The 21,986-nt window shown below is 39.5% G+C and overlaps 1 protein-coding gene across 2 annotated transcripts in view; it reads right to left on the reverse strand.

Moving 5' to 3' along the window:
• Positions 1–21,986, reverse strand: part of spock1 (SPARC (osteonectin), cwcv and kazal like domains proteoglycan 1) — a 133,922-nt gene that overhangs the window by 46,185 nt on the left and 65,751 nt on the right. For both annotated transcript variants that reach the window (XM_074674487.1, XM_074674486.1), the window contains exons 3-4: positions 19,187–19,232; positions 822–902 (exon numbers count right to left, since the gene is read on the reverse strand). In XM_074674487.1, coding sequence (XP_074530588.1) covers positions 822–902; positions 19,187–19,232 — 127 coding nt within the window. The remainder of the gene's footprint in view (positions 1–821; positions 903–19,186; positions 19,233–21,986) is intronic.

Raw genomic sequence — 21,986 nt, forward strand, 5'->3', positions numbered from 1 at the left:
CCCAACATGACAGGCAAAGCAACTGAGTGTGCAAAACACTACTTTTCAATACTCACCGTTGAACAGGACTGTAACATTTAAAGGTCCCATATTATGCAAAAATCACTTTATTAAGTCTTTTAGTGAAATTTGTGGGTCTTTGGCTTTCCTCCCAGCCCACAAAATGTGATGAAATGATGAAAAAACCTGTACTTAGTGCTTGTGAATGTAAAATCCTGAACTAAAACAAGCTGTTTGGATTTTGGGGATTTGCCGACGTCAGCAATTCCCTTTTTTGACCAATCAGAAGCAAGTCTGACCTGATTGGTCCAGCAGATACCCCGGAACCCCCTCCCTGCTCACTCCCCTCCCTGCTGCTGAGATCTCTGTTGTTACTGTTGTTTTAGCCAGTAATGTTACGGTAAACAAGCTTTGCTGTTTTCTAAACATTGTGCACTCGGAGCACGTGGCACCGCTCTTGGTGATGTGGAAGAACAGGGCAGTATCAGCGGTGGCTCATTTACATATGAAGGTCACGCCCACTAAATCAGACCGTTCTGAACAGAGGGGCTATGAGAGCCTTGAAACAATGCTGCTGTGCTTGATTTATTGGCTTTTTGGACCCAAACATGTTACTACCATTTCATGAAGACATCAATGATCCATATTAAACTGCAGAAAAGGAGCACAATATGGGACCATTAAAGTCACAATACCAGTCTGACATAAAAAGTAATGTCTAGCTGTCAAAGCATTTATTTCCCATTGAATTTTGAAATAATGAATAATCTGACTAATTCAAACAATACTCCACTCATTAAAATGATGATGTACCAACTCACCTTCCTGTACTGTCTTCTTGGCTGAGCTCGAGTGAGCTTTAGTTCCTGGGTCTCCAAATCTGCCCGGTTCAGCCCCTCGCTCTGAAAAAGAAAGAAATATTCTAAAATGACTTATTATCCTCCTTGGCTCAGCCAAGTTTCACCCTCGTTTAGTAAAAAACTGTTTACTGGTAGAGTAGAGGGCTGAGGCAGACACAATGACACTGACACACATGTGTAGAGGCCCAGAAGTGATGATTTAGCAGGATTATTCCTGTAAAAGTTCACATTTTATTTTTTAAGAAATTAAATTTATCATAGTAGATGGAATCATAAGCTACATAGATTAGCATTGTAACAAAGCATCAATTTATTAGTATTACAACAATTTCACTATTTCGTTTTGTTGTTTTGAGTCTGTTAAACGCTAAAAAAGATCCTCAATACTGTGTACCATCTGGTAGGTTATTTTTTAACTTAGTAGAGAGCAAAGCTAGCTGTTCAGATTATGCTAATCTAATCTAAAATAAACATATTTTTCTCACTTAACATGAACCAAAAATTAGACTTTCAAAATCAAAATTCTTTGATTATTCTAATATTAGGATAAAAGTTCATGTTTGTGTTTAGGTCTGAAACTTCACAATTTGAAACACGTGTTAATACAAGCAGTGCCTTTTGTTTTCCAAAATAACTCTGAAATCCCAAACCAGACTCGCTGGTGCTGCACAACAACAGGCTCATATTTTTTGCATCTGAAAGGAATAATCATCTCGGCGTCATTACCGCACAAGAACAAGTAGACTCAGCCAAGAGGGAGCAGAGTAATGCCCCTATCCATCTAGATACAAAAACAATAATCCATCCTGGCTCTAACAAACACACAGCAGAACAACATCTTGAATGGAAGCAGGCCAGCAGTGGCAGAGCCTCAAGGGGAGAGCGGAGCAGCCAGACACTAGGGCACGGGAACTTTGTCATGTTTGTCTCGAGGCTGTGTCGCTAACACCCCGACATGATTAACCTCCCAGCTCATCCATCTTGTGTATTTATTTGGGAATAAAGCTTCTAAAAAGGGACTAAATGTTGACTGTTTGTAATAACCAAGAAAAGGGAAAAGGATTAATATGCCTGTAGAGGAAAAACAAAAAGTTAGCTTAACTTGGTTTTTAGTCAATATGTCCTCTCCTCATTATTATTCCACTCTTTCTTCTTGCCACCTCTGTTCTCCTCATTATTGGAGGAATTTCTTATCTCTAAGTTTCTTCTCTGCAGGCAATCTCTCCAAAGTGCTCTCTGAAGACCTCATGTCTGTACATTTTTGTATCTCCTGCAGCCTCCCTCAAGACTCTCTGATACACCTTTTACCTGCTGGCATCTAGCCTGAGGCCTCCTGCTATGGTGGAAAGCTGTTCACACACACTTTAAGGTTTATTTATCTTGAATTAAAATGATTGTTGAACCCTTTATTTGCTACGAGGCACAAAGGGCAGAATCCTCCCTCTGTGTGATCTACTGTTGTGTTCATCTCCCCTTGAAAACAGCATGTTCAGCACCGTTTGCACACTGCAGTCCATTGATTCACAGCTTCATTTCGCTCAGAGTCTGCTGTTGGTTTTGGCTCTGCCTTTCTAAACTTGAGGTGCAGGGCAGTAACAATTCACTCTGCTCACTGTGGCTCCGTCAGCAAACATTAACTCTTTCTGATCATCATAGTCTTCAGCTTCTTTTCTAGAGTTACAACCACACCGGACTCCAATTTGAGCTGACCCCTGACCCCATCAATCACACACTACCCCACACACACTGAGTTTCTGGTGCATCATCATCCTTCACTCCCAGAATTCTTTTGTCCAATAATCACACTTTTTACCAGCACACCATACTCTGCAATGTACATTATAAACAGTGATGGTTGATAAATAACAAACTGACAGAAAGTATTTCATCATTTATCATACAAAAAAAAAAACGTTAAGATATCACACAAATCTTAAAACTCATCTGAAGAGTCGTCCCAGTTAAGACGTAATTTGCTGCTGTGCCAAACTGAGAACTGCAGAGAGAATCAAGCCTAAAGCTAAAACAATCAATGACAAAATCACTGAATCTACAAGACTTGGTAATGCCAGCTAATGACATTTGAAACAATATCCTGAGTGATCTCTTGTTTGCTGTTGTTTCCTTTCTGCACTGTTTGAAGTGATCTTTTATCACTTTCATAGTCAATTCAACAACAATAACAGTCACACAAGTTTCACCACAGACATTTTAACTGCCCAGTGACTGTATCCAGTCTTTGATGTTTATGGACATAGGGTCTACAACATCACCTGTTTGTTTCTGTTGCAGACTTTTGATCAGCTGATGTGTTATACTGTAAATGATCAATTCATCTTTAATTTATGCGAGTTTGGATGAGGCAAAAAGGTGGGCTTCAAGTCTCTTTGCAGACAGCAAATCAGCCAAACCTATAAGTTTACCAACATCAACGAAAACAAGTTATTGAAATAAAATAAATGAATAAAATTACAATCCCTGTAAAGCGTGTGCTGTTAAGGAAATGAGTTGGACCCAATGAGACCAAAGCTGTTTTTGAACCAGGCTGTAAACCAAGGGGCAACATCCAGATAAGAAAAATGAAGCCTATGGAGAAGCGCTAAAAGTTGCTGTTTATTGAGAATCAGCTTGAGGCTGATAGCAAAAAGACCAGACCACGTGCACACCCAGCCAAAAAAAACCCCTGACTTTTACAGCATTAAAAAGCTTATTTACAGCCTGGTTCAAAAAACGGCTTGCATCTGAAATGCTGATTTCGCTATCAGCACACACTGTACGGAAGGTGAATTATTTCTAACTCTGCGGTTTAGAAGATATTAGGATCATTTGATTGTCCAGTCAGTGACACTATTCAGCTTGCATGAGTGTGAGGCACCCTATAGCTGTAAGAAAGGAACTTTAAAGCCTGTGTCATATCCAGTGCAGCTGCTTCATTTCACTGTTCCAGGAAAAAGATTGGTGACGACGTCTCGGAGACTATGTCCACATTTGATACGGTCTATGCTCTAAATGTGTTTATTTTTAATTGGTGTGTAGTTTCTGGTGTTTCTGCAGCCAGCCTCAAGTGGAATCTGAAAGAAACTCATATTTTTGGACTGGAGCTCAAGTTTACCGCTTGATAAATACAAGTGTAAATAAACATACCAATAATCTTATCAGATTTTTATTCTTGGTATTGGTTTAAAAATCATCAAGATGAAATATGCATCACAAACCATGCAATACATCATGGATATGCATGTTGTGCTGAACAGAATGAATGAATAAATGTTGGACACTAAAAGTAAGATATTCTTTTGTTGTGTTGCATGTTGTGTAAAAAAATTAAGACTTGCTTTTCTATTTTATTCTGTTGTTTTCTTTACATTTCCTTTGATTCTTACCTATAGACTGTATATAGAGTGGACAGCGTGGCTCCGCCATTTATCATTGTACGGTTTTGAGCCAAAATACCACCGTCTCAGGCGCAGCCATTGGCAGCAATTGCAGCAAGAGTCTGCGCAGTAGAGAGGATGAGGGATTCTGGGAGAATCAGAGTGGAGCTAGGTGACATAAATATATATATTTGTTTTTCTTTCAGGAGTCTAATCTCTTCTTGACTCTACCTCCCGACATATTTTACAGAAAATATACGAGGACAGCAGCTGTCAATCATTGTTAAATGTTACATAAAGCCTCGTTTTTAACCTTGTATAACTACTGAAAACGAAACTTTACAGAAAAAAAGAGGAGCTCATACAAGACAGCCAAATGTTATCTTCAAATCACCACAACAATCAGACGTGAGAAACATTTCTACAAGGTGTATACAGTTTTTAAAGTTTGACCACAGCCCATCTGGAATGACTGGAAAGCTGTATTTTTTAACCTATACTGCAGCCAGCCACCAGGGGGAGCAGTTTTTGTGGAGACCTCACTTCGAGCCAAGCAAGATGATGTCCTTTTTTTTTTTTTTTTTTTTTTTTTACAGTCTATGTTCTTACCTAACGAGAAATCTATCAAAGCACATAAAGCTAGCTTCATCTGCTCATTGAATAAACACTACCCTCGCTGTGACTGTGTGTATTTGCTTTCTTAGTGTCTCAGCAGGTTTCAGGTAATTATTGATTACTCCCTAAGTGTATGTATGTGGTTATACTGTGTGTGTATGTGTGTGTGTGTGTGTGTGTGTGTGTGTGTGTGTGTGTGTGTGTGTGTGTGTGTGTGTGTGTGTGTGTGTGTGTGTGTTTGATTAATTTACTGCATAGGCTTGAAATCACTGTAGCATGTATGTGTGCGTTTCAGCTGATAGTCCCATTTATGTGCACAGACTTGAAGCTGGGAGCACACACTCCTCTGAAAGAAGGAGATAAGAGTCGAGCAGAGGGGTCGTGGATATTGAGTCACTTTTTATGATGTGGCCAACAAGCCATTAAAATCAGAGCGGTAAACAATGTTTAAAGAACGCCTGCAGAGGCAGCAACAAGACCTTAGCACATTACACCGAAATGAGATATTTGTTCGTGCTCCAGCTCACACTCCATTTAATGCACGGACCTGAGGTGCTAACTCTTGTTTGTCGACCTATCTGTCTTTTTTCTTATCAGTTTCTCTCTTTCAGATTCCTTTAGCTGCTGCAGGCACCGATCAAAGATGGTTATATGAGAATGTATTAGGGAGCAGCGACAGAGTTAGTGGAGATTAAAGATGGGTGGATGAGAAAAGGGAGCAGACATGCAGCATATCTTCAGAGGGACGCAGACTCAGTGAGTTGGAGAAACGGCTGATGAAATATATAACAACGACGAGCACTCTGCTGGGAAAACACAATGTCACGTCTAATCAGGCTGATTGGCAATTTGGAAGCTCCAGATTTTTGAGTCTTTGTTTGTGGCTGCTGCTGCCAAACCAGAGTGCATCACAAATGACTCTCTGCAGCCAAAACGGTTCCTATAGCAACCACTTATTCACAGTGTAATCTAATTAAGCAGAAGGACAGGAGAAGTAAACACCTGGAATGAAAATTATCAACTTTACTTGGAACTTCCTCTCTCGGTCTGTGCCTGTATTGTGCCGTCTTGTTGTGTCCTGATGCCAGTGTGACTCTCCTCTGCTCCTCTGGACTGGCAGTGATAACCGGCCACTGGCGGCCATTTCTAATCCTCCCTTTGACTTCACTCTCTGGATAATGCATTGCAATCACAGCTTCACAAATCTGTTGGGCATGCCCGTATACAAGAACCCAGACAGAAACAGCCAGAATACTGATCCTCGCATCGGTCAGGCTGACAGTACAACTGTTATCTGCTGCCAAAGACTCTTTCTCCAGCTTACAGGCATTTTTAGGGCACGTCTCCAGCCATTACAGACAAGACCAGGCATAATAATGCAGATTACACCAGCTTTAAATAAAATTCAAAGATTGATTCTGGAGGCTGAGATGACCCAGAGGAGACATGGCTGTGTGATGAGTTAAGTGTTTACATGGCGAGAGGAGGAGTTGTTTTTTGTCATTTCACGGCCCAGTTAAAGAAAACAGTTTTAAGATTCATGTAAATGACAGAAAGTTTGGTTGTTCCATTAAAGTCAACATTGGGGTTTGGCATGAGAGAAAAAACGTTTCGAAGTACAAGTAAACAGAAATAGCAAATGTCAGCACAGGGTTGATGTTTTAATGACTACCAGGCAGCCGTTCTCGCTCCAGATTGCTGCAGTCAGTCACAGGTGGGCGGCGTGTGTGTTGGTGTGCGTGTTTATGTGGTGTTGCATACACTAAAAAAGACCAACGTGGGCATGCAGGTGGGTGTTCTCCTGTTCCTCTGGTTATGATAAATAAATAAATCAACATATTGGATTCTGCCTCTGCAATGAAACCGACTCTCAAAAGAGACCAAATTAAAAAAACCCACTGAATTAAAAAAACAAATCTGCTGATGAAAGTTTAACTTTTACTTAGTACCTGACCCTCATAGAAATGAAGTCAGACTCTACGGCTGATTAAGTCTGCATATGATGTGTTTAAAAATTCAGTTTCATTCTTGACTCGACATTTTAAGTTTTTAATTATCTGATTTACTATAAACCAAACATAAACTTGTTGCATGTTAAAGAAGTCTTGTCCTTTAGCTCATCCATGTTCCTTATTTAAAGGGCAGATGTTGGTTCAGACATCTCTCTAACACGAGTTTAACAGGGAAGCCTTAAGGATGACTTCGAACTGCAGGGATTAAAGCTAAAAAGTTAAAAACAGCTGGTTCAGCACTGTTTGCTCTCTGCAGTCCATTGATTCACAGCTTCGTCTTGGCTCTGTCTTTATCAACCAGAGGTGCAGGGCAGAAACAATTCACTCAGCTCTCTGTGGCTCGGCCTGAAAACATTAACCCTCTCCTCATCACCATTTCTCTGGACCACTGCTCCTCAGTGCCTCTTCTTCCATACCATTTCCTCTCTACCACACAAAACATAATTTAACTGCTTAGCTGATATGATTAGCTTCAGCTGTTCATTAAATTAACAATACCCTGACTGAGAGTGTGCGTATTTGCTACCTTCGCAGCTCAGCAGGCTTCAGGTTTCACTGATTACTGCCAGTGTGTCTGCTTAATTAACTGCATACATCTGAAATCTCTGAAGTATTTACGTGTGCATTACAGCTGGCTCTTTATCTGATCTGTAGTTTTAATCAATCATTTTAATTTACAGTTTTCACTTCACTTCACTTCCATGCATACAAAAAACCTGTATTGCCTTCGTGAACATAATGTCCCACTGGGAAACAAACCCATTCTGGATCTGATTTAAGGGAAAGCAGATGTGGCATATTTCAATAGGAGCCCCACAGAGGAGCCTAAACAGCTGCTTGGTTTGACTTACAAGTTTTAAAAAAATGTAAAAGGGACTTTTATTGAGTTTGAAGAAAATGAAGTACCTGCCCTGTGGTGCTGGTGACTTTAACTGGAGATGTAGTTATCACATGCTAAACTACAAAATGTACAAAGTTAAGTTAAAGCAACACGACCAGCATCGGAGCCAATTTCTTTCTCAGCTACTTTAAGTTAAGTTCAGTGCTTTTTTGTTTCTTCTTTTATGTCTGTACTAAAATCAAGCTACTAGGTGATTTTCTTTTCAACATAATACTGTATCGGTGGGTCTTGTGTTGTGTTAGCTTGCCAATCAAGAAGTTTTGGCGCTGAGGGCAGGCGTCAAGTCCTACTCTAAGAGAAAATCAGAGTAGAAAAACAAAGTGGTTTTGTCTTGTGGTAGACCACTGTGTTGCCTTTGGACACAGTGGACCAACACCAGCATCACAGAGTATGGTAACTTCACACTAGACTTCAAACAATTCAGATTCTGCACTTGTCCAGTCTTACTAATGTCCTAGGAGGCTACAGGGCCTTTTCCCCAAAAATTAAATGTACAATTTACTTTTATTTTGAAAGGATTACAAAGCACAGTCCAGCTTATTTTCTCAAGGTAAAATGCTTCTGACATAATCTTTGGTTCAGAGGTGGCCTGATATGATGTGACAGCTGTAGTTACCTTAACATTTCTGTGCTTTTGATGCTCAGCCTCAGCCCACTCCATGTGAAGCTCATTAAAGTTTTTGGACTTGGGTGCGTCACTGCTGTAGGGGTGAGTCATGCTTTTTGAGTGTTATACAGTGATTTATTGAAATTCATGGGGACATGTTCTGCTATCTTAAGCTACACATTCTAACATATTTTCCAGCTCTGATTAAAAGTTTTCAAGTACGCTCTGTAGCTGTAATAATAATATAACTATATCATAACAAACACAATTTGTTGAGATGCACTGATGATGATGATTTCACTCGGCTAAATTCTGACCGGCCCAATCAGGGAAGAGAGGCGGGAGAGGCGGGAGCAGCAGAAGTGACGAGCAGACGTGACGTCAGCAGACTTTTGTACTTTTCGGCGTTCCTTTGATTCTTAAGTTAACTTTACAAAAACGGCAGCAGTCGTCTAACGCCATTATCACAACTGTTTCTCGTGTTCCTGTAGTTGTTCGTCTATTGTTTCTCAGCAGAAGCACACATAAGCTACACCACACCTTGGCTTGATGTGGATTGGTCTGTAGTGACTGTGTCAATCAGAACGGTCATCCAATCACCAGCTGCTGATTTTTTTTGAAAGGTCCCACCTCTGAAAACAAATCCGAAGAGCTGCTACCCAGATGGAGTGGTAAAATATTTCTGTGGCGGATATATGAAACTGTTCATCTGGTGTGTCAGGTTACTTGTATAGTGCGTCTCTCTGTAATGTCCAATGCTGTGTAAAACTTTATTTGATACTAATTTTTTTAATTTTTAAACATCAAGAGCTGCTAAGGATGCCACTTTGTCTCAGAGGATGTCCAGAAATACGCCTCATGTATACGAGGATAAAAAAAGAAATACCAAATTTAGGATTGTATAATTTGTGAGTGACTCAGTTCCTGACGCTGGAACTTCAGCTCTTTTTAGCTCCGTCTAACTCATCCACATGATATAACTTTTCTCTCATCGGTGTTAGGTCAGCTATGGACATGGTGTGCCAGGAACATATGAGTCTCAGTACAGCAGATGTCTGTTCAGCGACACCCACAGGGAGAGCCGGGCTGTCTGGGATACTAGCCAGTGTCACCCACACACACACCTCCATCCTCACACGGCGTTAGAATTAAGCTAAGCACAACATGTACGCAGGTTAACCATGTATGACTGATAAATAAAAAGGTCAATGAGATGTCACTATGGTAAGAAGCCCTCATGCCTCACAAAGAAAAGAGGAGTTGTGACATTCAGATGTGACGTGTAATTTATAGTACTGGGTTTAATATCACGCTCTGAGGGTTCTGACCAAAGGGGCAACATTTGGAAACAGACTGATATTTGCATTTCTCATCTCATAGGAGGTTAGAATGTTACAAGAGGTTTAATAAGAGCCAAACTGAAGTTCAGGCAAACACTGAAATATAAAACTGGAGACTCCTCTCATGATCTGTTGGTATTATTTATTAATCTGCTCCAAAACTGACATTTGGATGCTTTTCTGCCTTCATGAATTTCATCATAATACAAACCATGAAATATTTATCACTCACACACTACAGTTTTTAGTACGCATGAAAAGAAAACCCTTTTGATCTGCCCTGACATGGTCAAATTGTTGGCAAAGAATTGGTGGATCTGCCTACTTAAGATTTCCTGCAGAGTGAAACAAGCTGATGAAAGAAAACAGAGAGGAGACAAGACATCACCCACACGTGGGGGTGAGGGTGGGTATGATAATAATAACCAAACTTCTTACAATATTAATTATACTTGTATGAAAAACAACTAACAAGTGATTCCCACAGGGTTTGGGTCTGCGTGTCTGTGAATGTACGTCACCATGGTGCGCTGATCACAGTCACCAATTGTTCCTCATTATGTAACTTCCATCTGATGAACTCAATCCATCAGAAACAATAAAAACAAACTCAGGAGAAACAGGGAGCAGACACACACAGCCGTATGAAGTGAAGGGGTGGCGAGAGATGGATGGCCTGGAAAAATGAAGAAGAAGAAGTGAAACTGATGAGGGAATTCAGGGTGAGGGAGGGTAATGTGTCAAGAAAAAAGGCAGAGAAAGAAAACTGTGCACTGCAGAGAGGGACACATAAAGCAGGGTTGCAGGGTACACTATAATTCTCCATGAATATATTCAGAGGGATGCTGTGCTTTATAAAAGATTCTGTTAGTTTAGTAAATTGCCTGTCAGCTAAAATCTGACAGAAAACTTCACCTCCACCAGATACAAATCTGTGACTTCTTTAGCTTCCAAAAATTTGTTTACAGATGCTCAGAATAGACTCCTGTGTATGTATCATTAATTTTAACTCAATTAAACATCTCCACATGTGTTGGACTCAGAGCGATCTGAATACACAGTCTTAAACCATGCAGATCTCTCCAGCACAATGATTATGTAAGCAAAAACAGTTATCAGTCTGGATCTTGCTCGATTGGTGTTAGTTTTAGTCAACAGCTTCTGAAGCAGCATATGTGGTAGAGCAAAATCTTACATAAAACAAAATCACAGCCTTTCTTCAAATCTGAAAACAAAGCTGCTTCATCCTCCAGAGGCAATTATCACAGCGACTGTCAAATGCAAATCCAGAGCCATGATGGTTTAAAACACATCACACTTAAGCACTTACTCCAAATGCTCAGTTTACAGGATGCATACCTACATTTTAAGTCTGAAATACATCCCTATCACTGTTTCACATTGTGTGGTCTCAGTGAAGTCATACAGACACTGGCATCAAAGGGATTCTCAATCAAGGTTGAAAAAAAAGAAAAGTGTACTCATCCGGCTGTCCCCAAACAGAAAAAACAGAGTCTCACAGAATGAGTTGACTACACGCAAAACTAAATCAACAGCTCAATCCTGGCATGTTGGTACCATCAGAGCCCCAATGAGCACAAGCAGATGTTCATTGCAGTAAAGCAGAGAGGCCAGCTTGACTTCCTGAGTGCAGCTGATTCTTATACTTAAATTCAGCTGGATTAGTCTGATCCAAATACATGTTTACAATAACAGCTCCACCATGATGGCTGGACATCATTAAGCCACAAAGACGTGTAGCAAACACATTTACCACTGTGCATTTGATAGCTTGCTGTTCTGTATCACCAACAAGTCATTTGTGATTCAACTGATTTCATTCATTAGATGCTACAAAGCGGAGGGAGCGTTAATCGCAAAGTGATTCATCAGGAGACTTGATTTTCTCCTCTTCAACCTTCCTGCTGCTGATTAGTCTCCAAGGACGAATAAGGATGCATTATTCAAAGCGAGATCAGCGAATAGTGACTGATGACACTTAGCATTGAGCTGTATTGACCCCTAATCTGACCTTCACATCTGGCTTTATGAGATTACAACACCCTGCAGGCACGCTTTAATTTCTTCAGTTATCCATCCAAGGAAAACATGATCTTCAAATGTTTCTGCATTCAACTTTCTCAGAGTGCACAGATAGGCTTTATGGCAATGAGTCTGGTTCTGCTCAAGATCTCTGCCGGTTAATTTGCCATCGCTTCCAAGTGTTTGCTCATGGCAGATTTATGTTTGTCCATTGTTAATGAAATATGGAATAAGCTGTCCTGATTGATAGTTTGATTTAAGTCAGTATTGTGACCCTGTTTGAAAAAACAAGAAAACATTTTCTCACAGTTTACCTCTTATTGGATGTTTTCAGGAAGGCTGACATATTGACACCAGCTGTACTCATAAGGTGAAGCTAACAACTACTTTAATCCCCTGTAGTGTCAGCTGGGGGGGTAGTACGACCCACTAGGAGCATTCTAGACGAGTAAAAGGGGAGAATGCACCCAGAGCAGTCCAGATTGTCTGATTGATTCCCATTATTTATTCACTGTGTAATTGTTATGCTGTCCAATACTCCGCAGAGGTCTGTTTGCGTAGGAGTGACTGCATTGTGCATAGTGATGTTCGCAGCTCTGCAGCAGGGGAGCAGTCAGATTGAAGCTGAAGAGCGTCTCTGCAGCAGAACAGTGGAGGCAAAAAAGGAAGATTGAGAAAATATTTTTTATGCTCTCTCATAAAGAGTTTAATTGGCACGGAGCTGCTCTTTGCTTCAACTACGCTGAATGTCTCTCCAGAGACATGCACAGATGTCACTTTCTCAGGAGGACAGAGTCACCTCATTACGTCCTGGCAAAATGTTACACTGACTCACATACATGGCAGAAACCACCGGGTGTGGGCAGTGGAATAGTATATATTATTATATTTATGGAAAGAAAGGGCTTACAGGAGGGATTTGAAGCTTTTTTCTAACTGCTGTAACACTGCAAAGGGGTAAACAAAATGTTGCTGTTTTTCTGTGATGGCTTTATACAGACTTTTATTATCTTGCAAATGTCCTACAAAATCAGAGCTTTAGTGTGTTGAGAATTTTAGTCTCGTAGTTTCAGCCATCAGTTAACATATGCATCATCCTACATGCATACACACATACAAACTGAATACACAGGCCCTGTGATGTGAGCTTACAGCATGTGCAATTCAATTGACCACATTACACCTGTCCTTGCATCTTTGCACTGGCTGCCTGTTGATTTTAGAGTTCATTTTAAAGTTTGATTGATTGTTTTTAAGTGCTTGAATGGTCTGGCTCCACCTTATTTAACTGAACTTTTAAAGCCTCATATGACTACTAGGGCACTTAGGTCATCAAACCAGTTGCTCCTGGCAGTACCTCGGACAAGGCTCTCCACTCGAGGGGATGGAGCATTTGCGGTGGCGGCACCAAAGCTGTGGAACAGCCTACCCATCCAGGTTAGAGCTGCACAGTAAACTGAGCACTTTAAAACACTACTGAAAACCCATCTGTATTCTTTGGCGTTCAATCCCAACTAAATACGTAATCTTGTTTTTTTATCTCTTTTTATCTTTTTATTTTTGTATCTTTTATCCCTTACGTTTTATTCCCTTTCCTATCTTTTACTCTACTTTTATTGTTTTTATCCTTATCTTATTTTATCTCTGTTTTTATCCATATTTAATGTTTGGCTCCTTAATATAAAATGTATGAGAGATTGTTTTGTACCCCTGTAAAGCACTTAAGTCAACCGAGGTTGTTTTTAAACGTGCTCTATAAATAAACTTTGACTTGACTTGACTTGACTTAATTGCAGGGCACTGTTAGGTCGCATTATTTTAGATTTATATTATTCATTGAGGCTCTTGATTGTCCACATTAAGCATCATTAGGATTTAATTTCTTAGACAGGTTAGTAGGTAAGTCTATCGATGATACCCTTTACTTTTAGAGTTAGTTTTGTGTTTTTCTAGCCAATCTTGGGTTTTACAGTGACCATGCCAAGTTTAGCTCAACGTGATGGGATATTTACTCCTTGTGAGGGTTTTCTTCATCTTAGCGCTTAGACTCACAGGCACACTAACAGAGCTTACCTATAGAGAAATAAAATTAATCAATGATAGTAATAAAAAACCAGTAAGAAGGTAAAACAGTTCATGAGCATGTGTTTAAGCATGGCTGCAGTTGAATGGTTCATAATATCATGTCAAGAGTTTCTCTAAAACCTTTTGTTTTAACTTGATGAAACATCTGTGTGAAAACCAATTTTGATTCAATAGCTTCACAGAGACTTTATAACAAGCAGGATCTGGTATGGTTGGTATTATGGGTGGTGAGAGCTAGCATCTAAAGGGTGGTTCTTGGACACTTACATGATGGTGGGTAGGGTGATGCGCCTTGCTTATCATTACCATTTTCACTGGGGCAAATTTGTCTTATGTTCATTAAAAAAAAAAAAAAAAGTAATTCTTCCATGAATAGTTGGGGGCGTTTCTAAAACTTATTTTGAACAATGCTGATAAATCAAACAGCTGTTCCTGTGGGGTTGTTTGAACTCAAGGTTTAAGGGAGTACCTGCTTTGTTCAGAATTTACCCTTTCTTCATTTTACTCCAAGATAAAGTTGTTGGATTATTTCTGATTGTTTCTGTGTTTTGTTCCTTTTATTGTGGTCAGCTTTATTCCAACTTTAACAAGTGTCTGATGGCTTGTGTTGATTTTTTTTTAAACATCCTAACCCCACATCTAAATGGATGAACAAAAAAGTGGTGTCCATCGATTCATTGATGCATCTCTACATTTGATTGATGATTGATTTGATGGACAAAAGTAAGCAGGGCAACATCTATGCTTTCTTTCTAGACAGATGTTTACTTTAATTTGCATGCTCATGCAGTGCCATGTCATAGATTTTTCTTTTGTTGCTGCACAAAAATATTTTGTAAAATGGAATTGAACATATGTATCAGATTATAGGAAATGAATGATCTTCCCAGGAAGGTATCTAATGTAAACATTATATGTGGCAGATGTTACAATACCAAAGAGGAACATGGGACAAAGGTGACTACGAATTTATTTATAAAGCACTTTTCATACATTAAAAAAAGATTTGTAAATACAACCAGTCTGGCAGCCGGTGTCCTCACTTTCTTTAGTTATGCATCAAGTCAAAGAACCTTTGGTTAGCCTTGGTTTTTGCCTGTTAGAGTGAAGTGAGTTTTAATCAAGGAATATATTCAACAGACAACCTTCGACTGGTTCCTACCAAAGGACTGGCCTCATTCAGAATCAAAACACAGTCTACATGTCTGGATGCATTTTTTTTGTCTTTACATTGATGCTTTTTTTTTTTTTTTAAATCAAGTTTGTACACACATGACTCCTGGATCTTCTATAGCATTTGCTGTATGCAGTCCTAGTTTAGGAGAATTGAGCAGTGTTTACTTTTTGGTCTTTACCTCCATGAGAAACAAAAGAAACTACACTGAGGCAAGGCTGTTCTCATTAGGCTCAGTATCCACGAGGAGCTGCCCCAGATAAACCTGCTCAGCAAGTCTTTCCCTGCAGAGCTACTGTTACTGTGCTAGATATGCAAAACGAAGGCAGTGCAGAGCAGAACATGCTCTGTGGTTAGAAAGATTTAAAGACTCAGAGAGCTGCAGTCCAATCAGTCCCCAAACTCTGTATGTGTGTGTTTGGTGTGTGTGTGTGTGTGTGCGTGTGTGTGTGTGTGTGTGTGTGTGCGTGTAAGCGAGACACTAAGACTGAGAGTGTGAGTGAAAGTAATCCTGGGTTTGTAATAATTGGGTTTAGTCAAGAGTTACACGGTCCTAAGAGCATTATCCTCTCGCCTGTGATTGATAAAATGGACTTGACGTTGTTGCTTTAGTAAGTCCATAAGTAGCACCTAGCTGTGGAAAGGTGTGGTATTAGGGCTTCAGATAGAAATGCACACACACACTCACACTCACACTCACACACACCCCTATGTTCGATGATTAGATTTTTGGCAACAGCTCATTGAACAGCACGATTAGTTCATTTGAAATCTTTTTAAATTCCAGGCGGTAAACAGTACTAATAAAAGGCTGTATGTGGCGGATGATATAAGTGAAGCAAACATAAAATAACTTAAAAGCATCAGCATTTTAACAGTTGTGTTTACTGAAGGATGCAAAGCAGCAGGCTTACAAAAGCACAGGCAGACATGCATCTATAGACAAAAACACTAGCTTGCTTTCAAAGAGGTTTCCTCCCTCATTTACTCTCAGCTCAAAACCTCTGTACACTGAATTTAAGCTCTGCTTTAATTATCTCATAAGAGTTTCTCTGAGCAGATTTAGTGTAGTGCTCCTAAAGCACAGAGCTGCACTTCCAGCATGTCACAACAGTGTACACAGTTTTTCCTCTTCGATATTGTGTACGATTCTAGATGTCAACATTTCTGTAAAACTTGACGACACTGAGTGGTTTTGAATCTTGTCAGTTTGAATAGAAAAACAATCTTTTCAGCTAAAACTGTGCAGTGTATTTCTTATAAACAATCAAAATAATGACGTCTGAAAGGCAACAGAGAGCTGACCTTTACCTTCATCAAAATCTTCAAAAATTGTTGCAGCTGTGCTAAAAAGTTAAATGGTAGTCTGATTTGTTTTGGAAGCTGTTTTAAAAAGAAGAAACATCTCTCTGTTTTATGTTCTTTAAACAAACGGTGGCCTTACTTGTACGACCTGTTTTATTGATCTTGTTTTTGATCAGCCTGAGGTGAAGTGGTAATAAAGGAATCTCAAAAAAAAATCTTCAAGGACTCAATTTAAGACACTTGATGATGTGTTATTGAAGACCATAATTAAACTTTGGAAAGTAGCTTTGACTTGAAGAGCAGGCTAGATTTCTGAAAATGCCTTCTGTAAACGATAATGACTAGTATCGAGTACTTTAAAAGGCTTCCCTGATTTGATAAAGAATCCCATCCCAATACATGTACAGGCAGCGGCGACTGTGCACAGTTTCTTGTCATTATGATACAAGCTGAACTTAAAGCCTTTGGTAAATGGGGTTTACAGGAAACAATGTAAGCCTGACTAAAGATAGGCAGTTTTATGTTTACACTTTTCTTAGAAAAATTGTTTTATTGACATTTTTATGCTTGTTTTATTAGGACCAAAGCATGCTACGCAGTGCTGTGCAATATTCCGTTGAAACCAAAAGTTCACTGCTGACAATACGTCAAACTCTGGTGTCTCACCGTGATCAGAAAGTTCTTGTAACTCCTCACAGAGCCTGATCTGTTGAAAACTTCATTGACAAAATCAAGTCCTACCTCTCTACACATCCTCCTGCTCATTTCTCGTATAATGATATCCAATCTATTATTTGTTGCTAAGTGCTGCTCGAGTGGCAGCTTGTTGCAACAGCTTTCTGTTCATTCCTCTTTTTCTTCTCTCTTCAGTTCTCTTTGTGTTTGGAGCCTGTCTTCACTTTTTTTATGGCTCATTTGATGACCAATGACACCAAACTGGTTACATCTGCAGTGGGTGTCTACTTGTTTTCGTTCCTGTGTGTGTCTGGAGATCCTACATTGCATTGTTGGTTGCATTATTTACGCACAAGATTTCAGCTGTTAGCTGTTAGCTATGCCCGATGTTACCCAAGCTGAGCAGAGGGAGACGATGATGACATGCTGGTACTGTGGTTTGAGCTAAGTAGAGATGACATTGATCTGTTCTTTCATCCACTGTTATGGAGAATGTAAGATTTCTCTCCAATATGATGGACCAGCTAGATGAGCTAACCTAGCAATAGAGGGAATACAGAGTAGCATCAAGGACGTGGCTAACCAAGCTAACACCTGACACAAATGCCAAATGCAGATTGGAAGAATTTCACCTGCAGTAAGCAGACAAGAAGAAGGTCAGCTCAGTCCTGGACCCTGTGGAGGTGAGGGCTGACTGGAGAATTATGGCCAAGCTGTCATCATAGATGGACATTTTATTTCTGGTTGACAGTTATTACATTATTTTATTTATATGTTCTTAGAATTTCTGTCTTGTTGCTCTGACTCTGAATTTCCTTTTGGGGTTTAAGAAAGTACATTCTATTCTATTCTATTCTATTCTATTCTATTCTATTCTATTCTATTCTATTCTATTCTATTCGCATCCAGCCTGACCCATTCTATGTCTTTATTTTTGTTCTTTGTGCTTAAAACTACTATTGTCACTTTCGGGACCGGGGTCCATGCACATTTACATTGAGCCCATGGTCATTGAAAAGCTTACTACAGCCATGCAAAGACTGCTGCACAGGCAGATCTAGAGATGGGCATTCAATTCTTTATCAATTCCCTTATCGATACCTTCTTGTTCAAGTGAATAGGTATGTAATTCGTCACCGGATCTGGATATCTCCTGGCGTAAATATACAGAAGTTATACCAATGTATGCTAACCGCTAGCGTATCAATGCAATTTCCTGTATGCATTAGCATCAAGCTAGTGCTATTTTGTTTATTTTGAATGTATTGAATAGGAATCTCCTGTGAGAGAGTAATGTAGATTTCTGTGTTCAGTTTGTCAGTAAAATTTCAAGCTAGAAATCCTTTAACAGGGTTTTCTTGGGAAATGTTATCCAACTGCCAAGCTAAGAAAGCTGACTAGTCACATAAGGTCCTGTAGCTCTGGCATAGTGTAAAGAATCGAAGAGGGAATTGTTAAGCACAAAGGCTAACGAGATGGATGGACTGAAACATTTCCTATTGATTCTCAACAGGAACCTGTTTTTGATTCGCAACCCTAGGCAGATCTTTTTCAGATTTGCCGGCCCAGCCAGTGTGAACCAAAGTGTGAGGGCCTGTTTATTACAGATTGTGTTTTTAAAAGGATGAACTATTTTTGAATTTTCTTTCATTTGTTTTAATAAGTTGCAGGACATTGTAAATATGTCCTTCAAAATTGCAGGCACGACTTTGAATGATTTGAGATGTTCAAAATAAGTCTTATTAAAAAGTCCCAGTCAATCTTAGAGAATCCGAAACTGCTGTTTCTACTGTCTGTATACATCCACTCTGAATGCAGCATCCACAAACTAAGAAATGCTTTGTTCCAGCAGCCAGCAGTCTTTCAAACAGCTTGATGTGTTAACCATTTTAAACCATCTTTACATGCCAGCTAATGCCTTTATTTGTGCCACTTCATGTAGTTTTCTTAATATTCTACAGTCTATGAGATAGGTGTGTGGTGCTGCTGGCTGTATAATAAATTACTTGTCTGGGCTAATGAGGATATCCTTGATTTAGGTCATCTAAAACAAGAAAAGCACCATATATAACCCAGGATTAAGTACACAACAGGTATCGCCACTTGATGCTTTTGACACATTCGGTCTGTGCTCAGAAAGTATTGAGGTTTTATTCCTGCTCCTCTTGAAATAACAGACAAACAGCAGGACTCACCTTGGTCTAGAGACTTGGCAGGCGCCCAGCTTTTGAAGTAGTCATCCTGAGTGGAAACACATCACAAAAAAACTAGGTTAAGAAAAAATAACTCCATGCCGAGGATAACATTGAATTATTTTTTAGAGCATAGAGCACAGCCCAAAACTGAACCTCACTGCTGATACAGACATGCCTCTGTTTCTCACATGTGTGGTGTTAAAATGAATGATTGTTGTGGACTATGGAAAACAAGTGGGGGTTTGAAACTAATTTACAGGCTAAAAATGGACATAAGTGTACAGTACAGAGATTTATGTAGAATACACACCAAGAAGTAAATAAAGTGATGAGCTCAAATAGAACAAATTGGCTAAAGCTGAAGAACGCTAGATGATATAAGCCAGTTTATATCCCCCATTGATCAGGAAGAGTGTGACAAGATTTGGAGCTTGTTGTAACTGATTATCCATCAGATAAATGATACTCAACTGAGTCATTACTAGTATCACTGCTTCTGATCGAGGAGTCAGAGCTTCCTTCATCTGGAGTCTTAAACATCAACCATGTTAAATAGTTACAACTCAATGTTGGACTTTCTCCGATGGGAATACTGCAGTGACTAAAAAGAGGAGCAGACACTAAAGTACCATCAACCAGATGTTACAGCTCACAAGTATGTGAACAAAACTGTTCCCAGAGCCAAGCATAACACAAGCCAGCAAGATGTTAATAGCCCCATACGTTTGTTTATCTTCAGAAATTATGTCTGATCACGCAACCTTCTGTGAGATCTCATGTCTCTGGAATCTCTGTCCCAAATGTTTTGAGTGTGTTGTAGCAGTTTTACAAAATAGTCTATTGTGTGATTTAAAGCTTGTCATGAAAACTGGTTTGAACTGACCTTAAATGTATGTCCTCCCTTTACATTAACTTCAGTTGAGATCTAAATCTTGTCTTGTGTGTGCCTGGCCTTGAGGGACGAAGAAAGAACAACTACGAAGTATTTTCAGGGAAAATGAGGCAGAATTCATGAAGGGCTTGGTAAGAGTTTGAATGTGCTGTACAGTACAGTTGCTGGGTTGTTGCAAAGATTCAAATGTGAAGAAAAGTTCAATACTGTTCTTGTTCACATAGAGAACATCTACACTCACAGGGAAAGCCTCAGAAAATAAAATATTAAAACAGAAATAATTGGCCTGCCTCAGCTGAGCTTAGCTGAGGAGAGGTTTGGATTTATTAAGCCAAATACACTTCAGTAAAAGCAGATTCAAACACTGTGGTGTGAAATTACATGCAAATGACACAGTGAGTACTTGGATAACAGTGTAAACAGGAATGGTATCAGTGGTGTTTTCAGTTTGCAGTAGCAGACACTGAATTAGAATTGCATAGGATGATCACATGATCATTCTGAAAGGTCCCTGTCAGCAGGGGGTTGTGACATTTTAAATCCAACATGGACTGTAAATGTTTCCATGTGTTATTTAAGCAGAAACAAACATCAGTGTGTAAAAATTGGACCATTGTGTGTTTTAAATGCCAACAACAAAGAGGGAACGCAAGGTTCAAACAGGGTTAAAATAATTTGTTGTCAAATAAGGTTTTCTGGACTGTTTCATTTATACATGAGCAACACACACACACACACACACACACACACACACACACACACACACACACACACACACACACACACACACACACACACACACACACACACACACACACACACACACAAGCAGTGGTGGTGTCTGCATTTAAAGCACTGCCTGCAGTGAACCATATGTGTGTCAGCGGGGAGTGAGCCTGTGTCAGTGACACTATGTGAACTGGGCAGAGCAAACCTGCTGCGTTAGAAAGCAAGATCTCTGCCTTCTTTATTATCAGATACGAGAGAAGAGGAAGGAGGGATGTGTGTGGGGGGGAGTGCAGAAACTAAGTGAAGCAGTCGTATGACACAGTGAAGAAAATGGACAGCTGACCTACTCATTCAGTCCTCGTTCTATAAATGACGACTGCTGACACCTGAGCCAACTAAAAAGTTTGAAATGAGGAGATGAAACCTAATTAACGTCTCCCTTAGGTCCTTCCTCCCTTTTTCTCTTGTTTTATGTCCATCTCTTCTGCTCCATCCTTATTATAAAATGAACCTTTATGACCGTGAAAGTGAAAAGTAGGACGTTACTGTGGTAAGTTCAGGCTGACAGCCCTATGATTCTGAGTCCATTACGGTTTTATTCTGTGCTTTTACAGTGACATTGACCTTTCACACTTTCAACACTGTACACAGACCAGCTCTTGGTTTTGTTAGTTTTCTCTTCTGAAAGTTTAAAGCACACTGTCTACAAAGGTGATAAAATAAATGTGCCAAAGCTTCTTCCAGAAGGTCTTTTTATCTCTTATATTTGAGCTGCCCAGATTCTCTTGTGGGATAAGACAACTCCATGTGTTTTTTCAGTGAAATTAAAACACATAAAAAATAAGAGATAAAAATTCTATGTGAAAACATCCAAGTAAAACAGAAGTATAACAACAGATAGTCAAAAACTGACAATGCATTACAATGACAACTAATACAACAATTAAAAAAACAATCATCCAATACTGACAGATAGGAGAAATTTATTGAGACACTGGAGCTTATGTTCATCATTGGAAGGGATCGGTATCTTTCAGGTTTGAAATGATTCGGAAATGACACACAGTACCTGGCAATTGGTATTGGTACTGAGTGGTACAATTTGTTGGTACTTTTGTTTGTTTTTATTTGTTTATGAATATTAAATTGTTTAATAATAAAATCTCAAAGTTTTTCAAT

Source organism: Halichoeres trimaculatus, unplaced genomic scaffold (assembly GCF_033239565.1).
Source record: "Halichoeres trimaculatus isolate MK-OKI-2021-1 unplaced genomic scaffold, fHalTri1.1 fHalTri1_scaffold_7, whole genome shotgun sequence".
Lineage (NCBI taxonomy): Eukaryota > Metazoa > Chordata > Actinopteri > Labriformes > Labridae > Halichoeres > Halichoeres trimaculatus.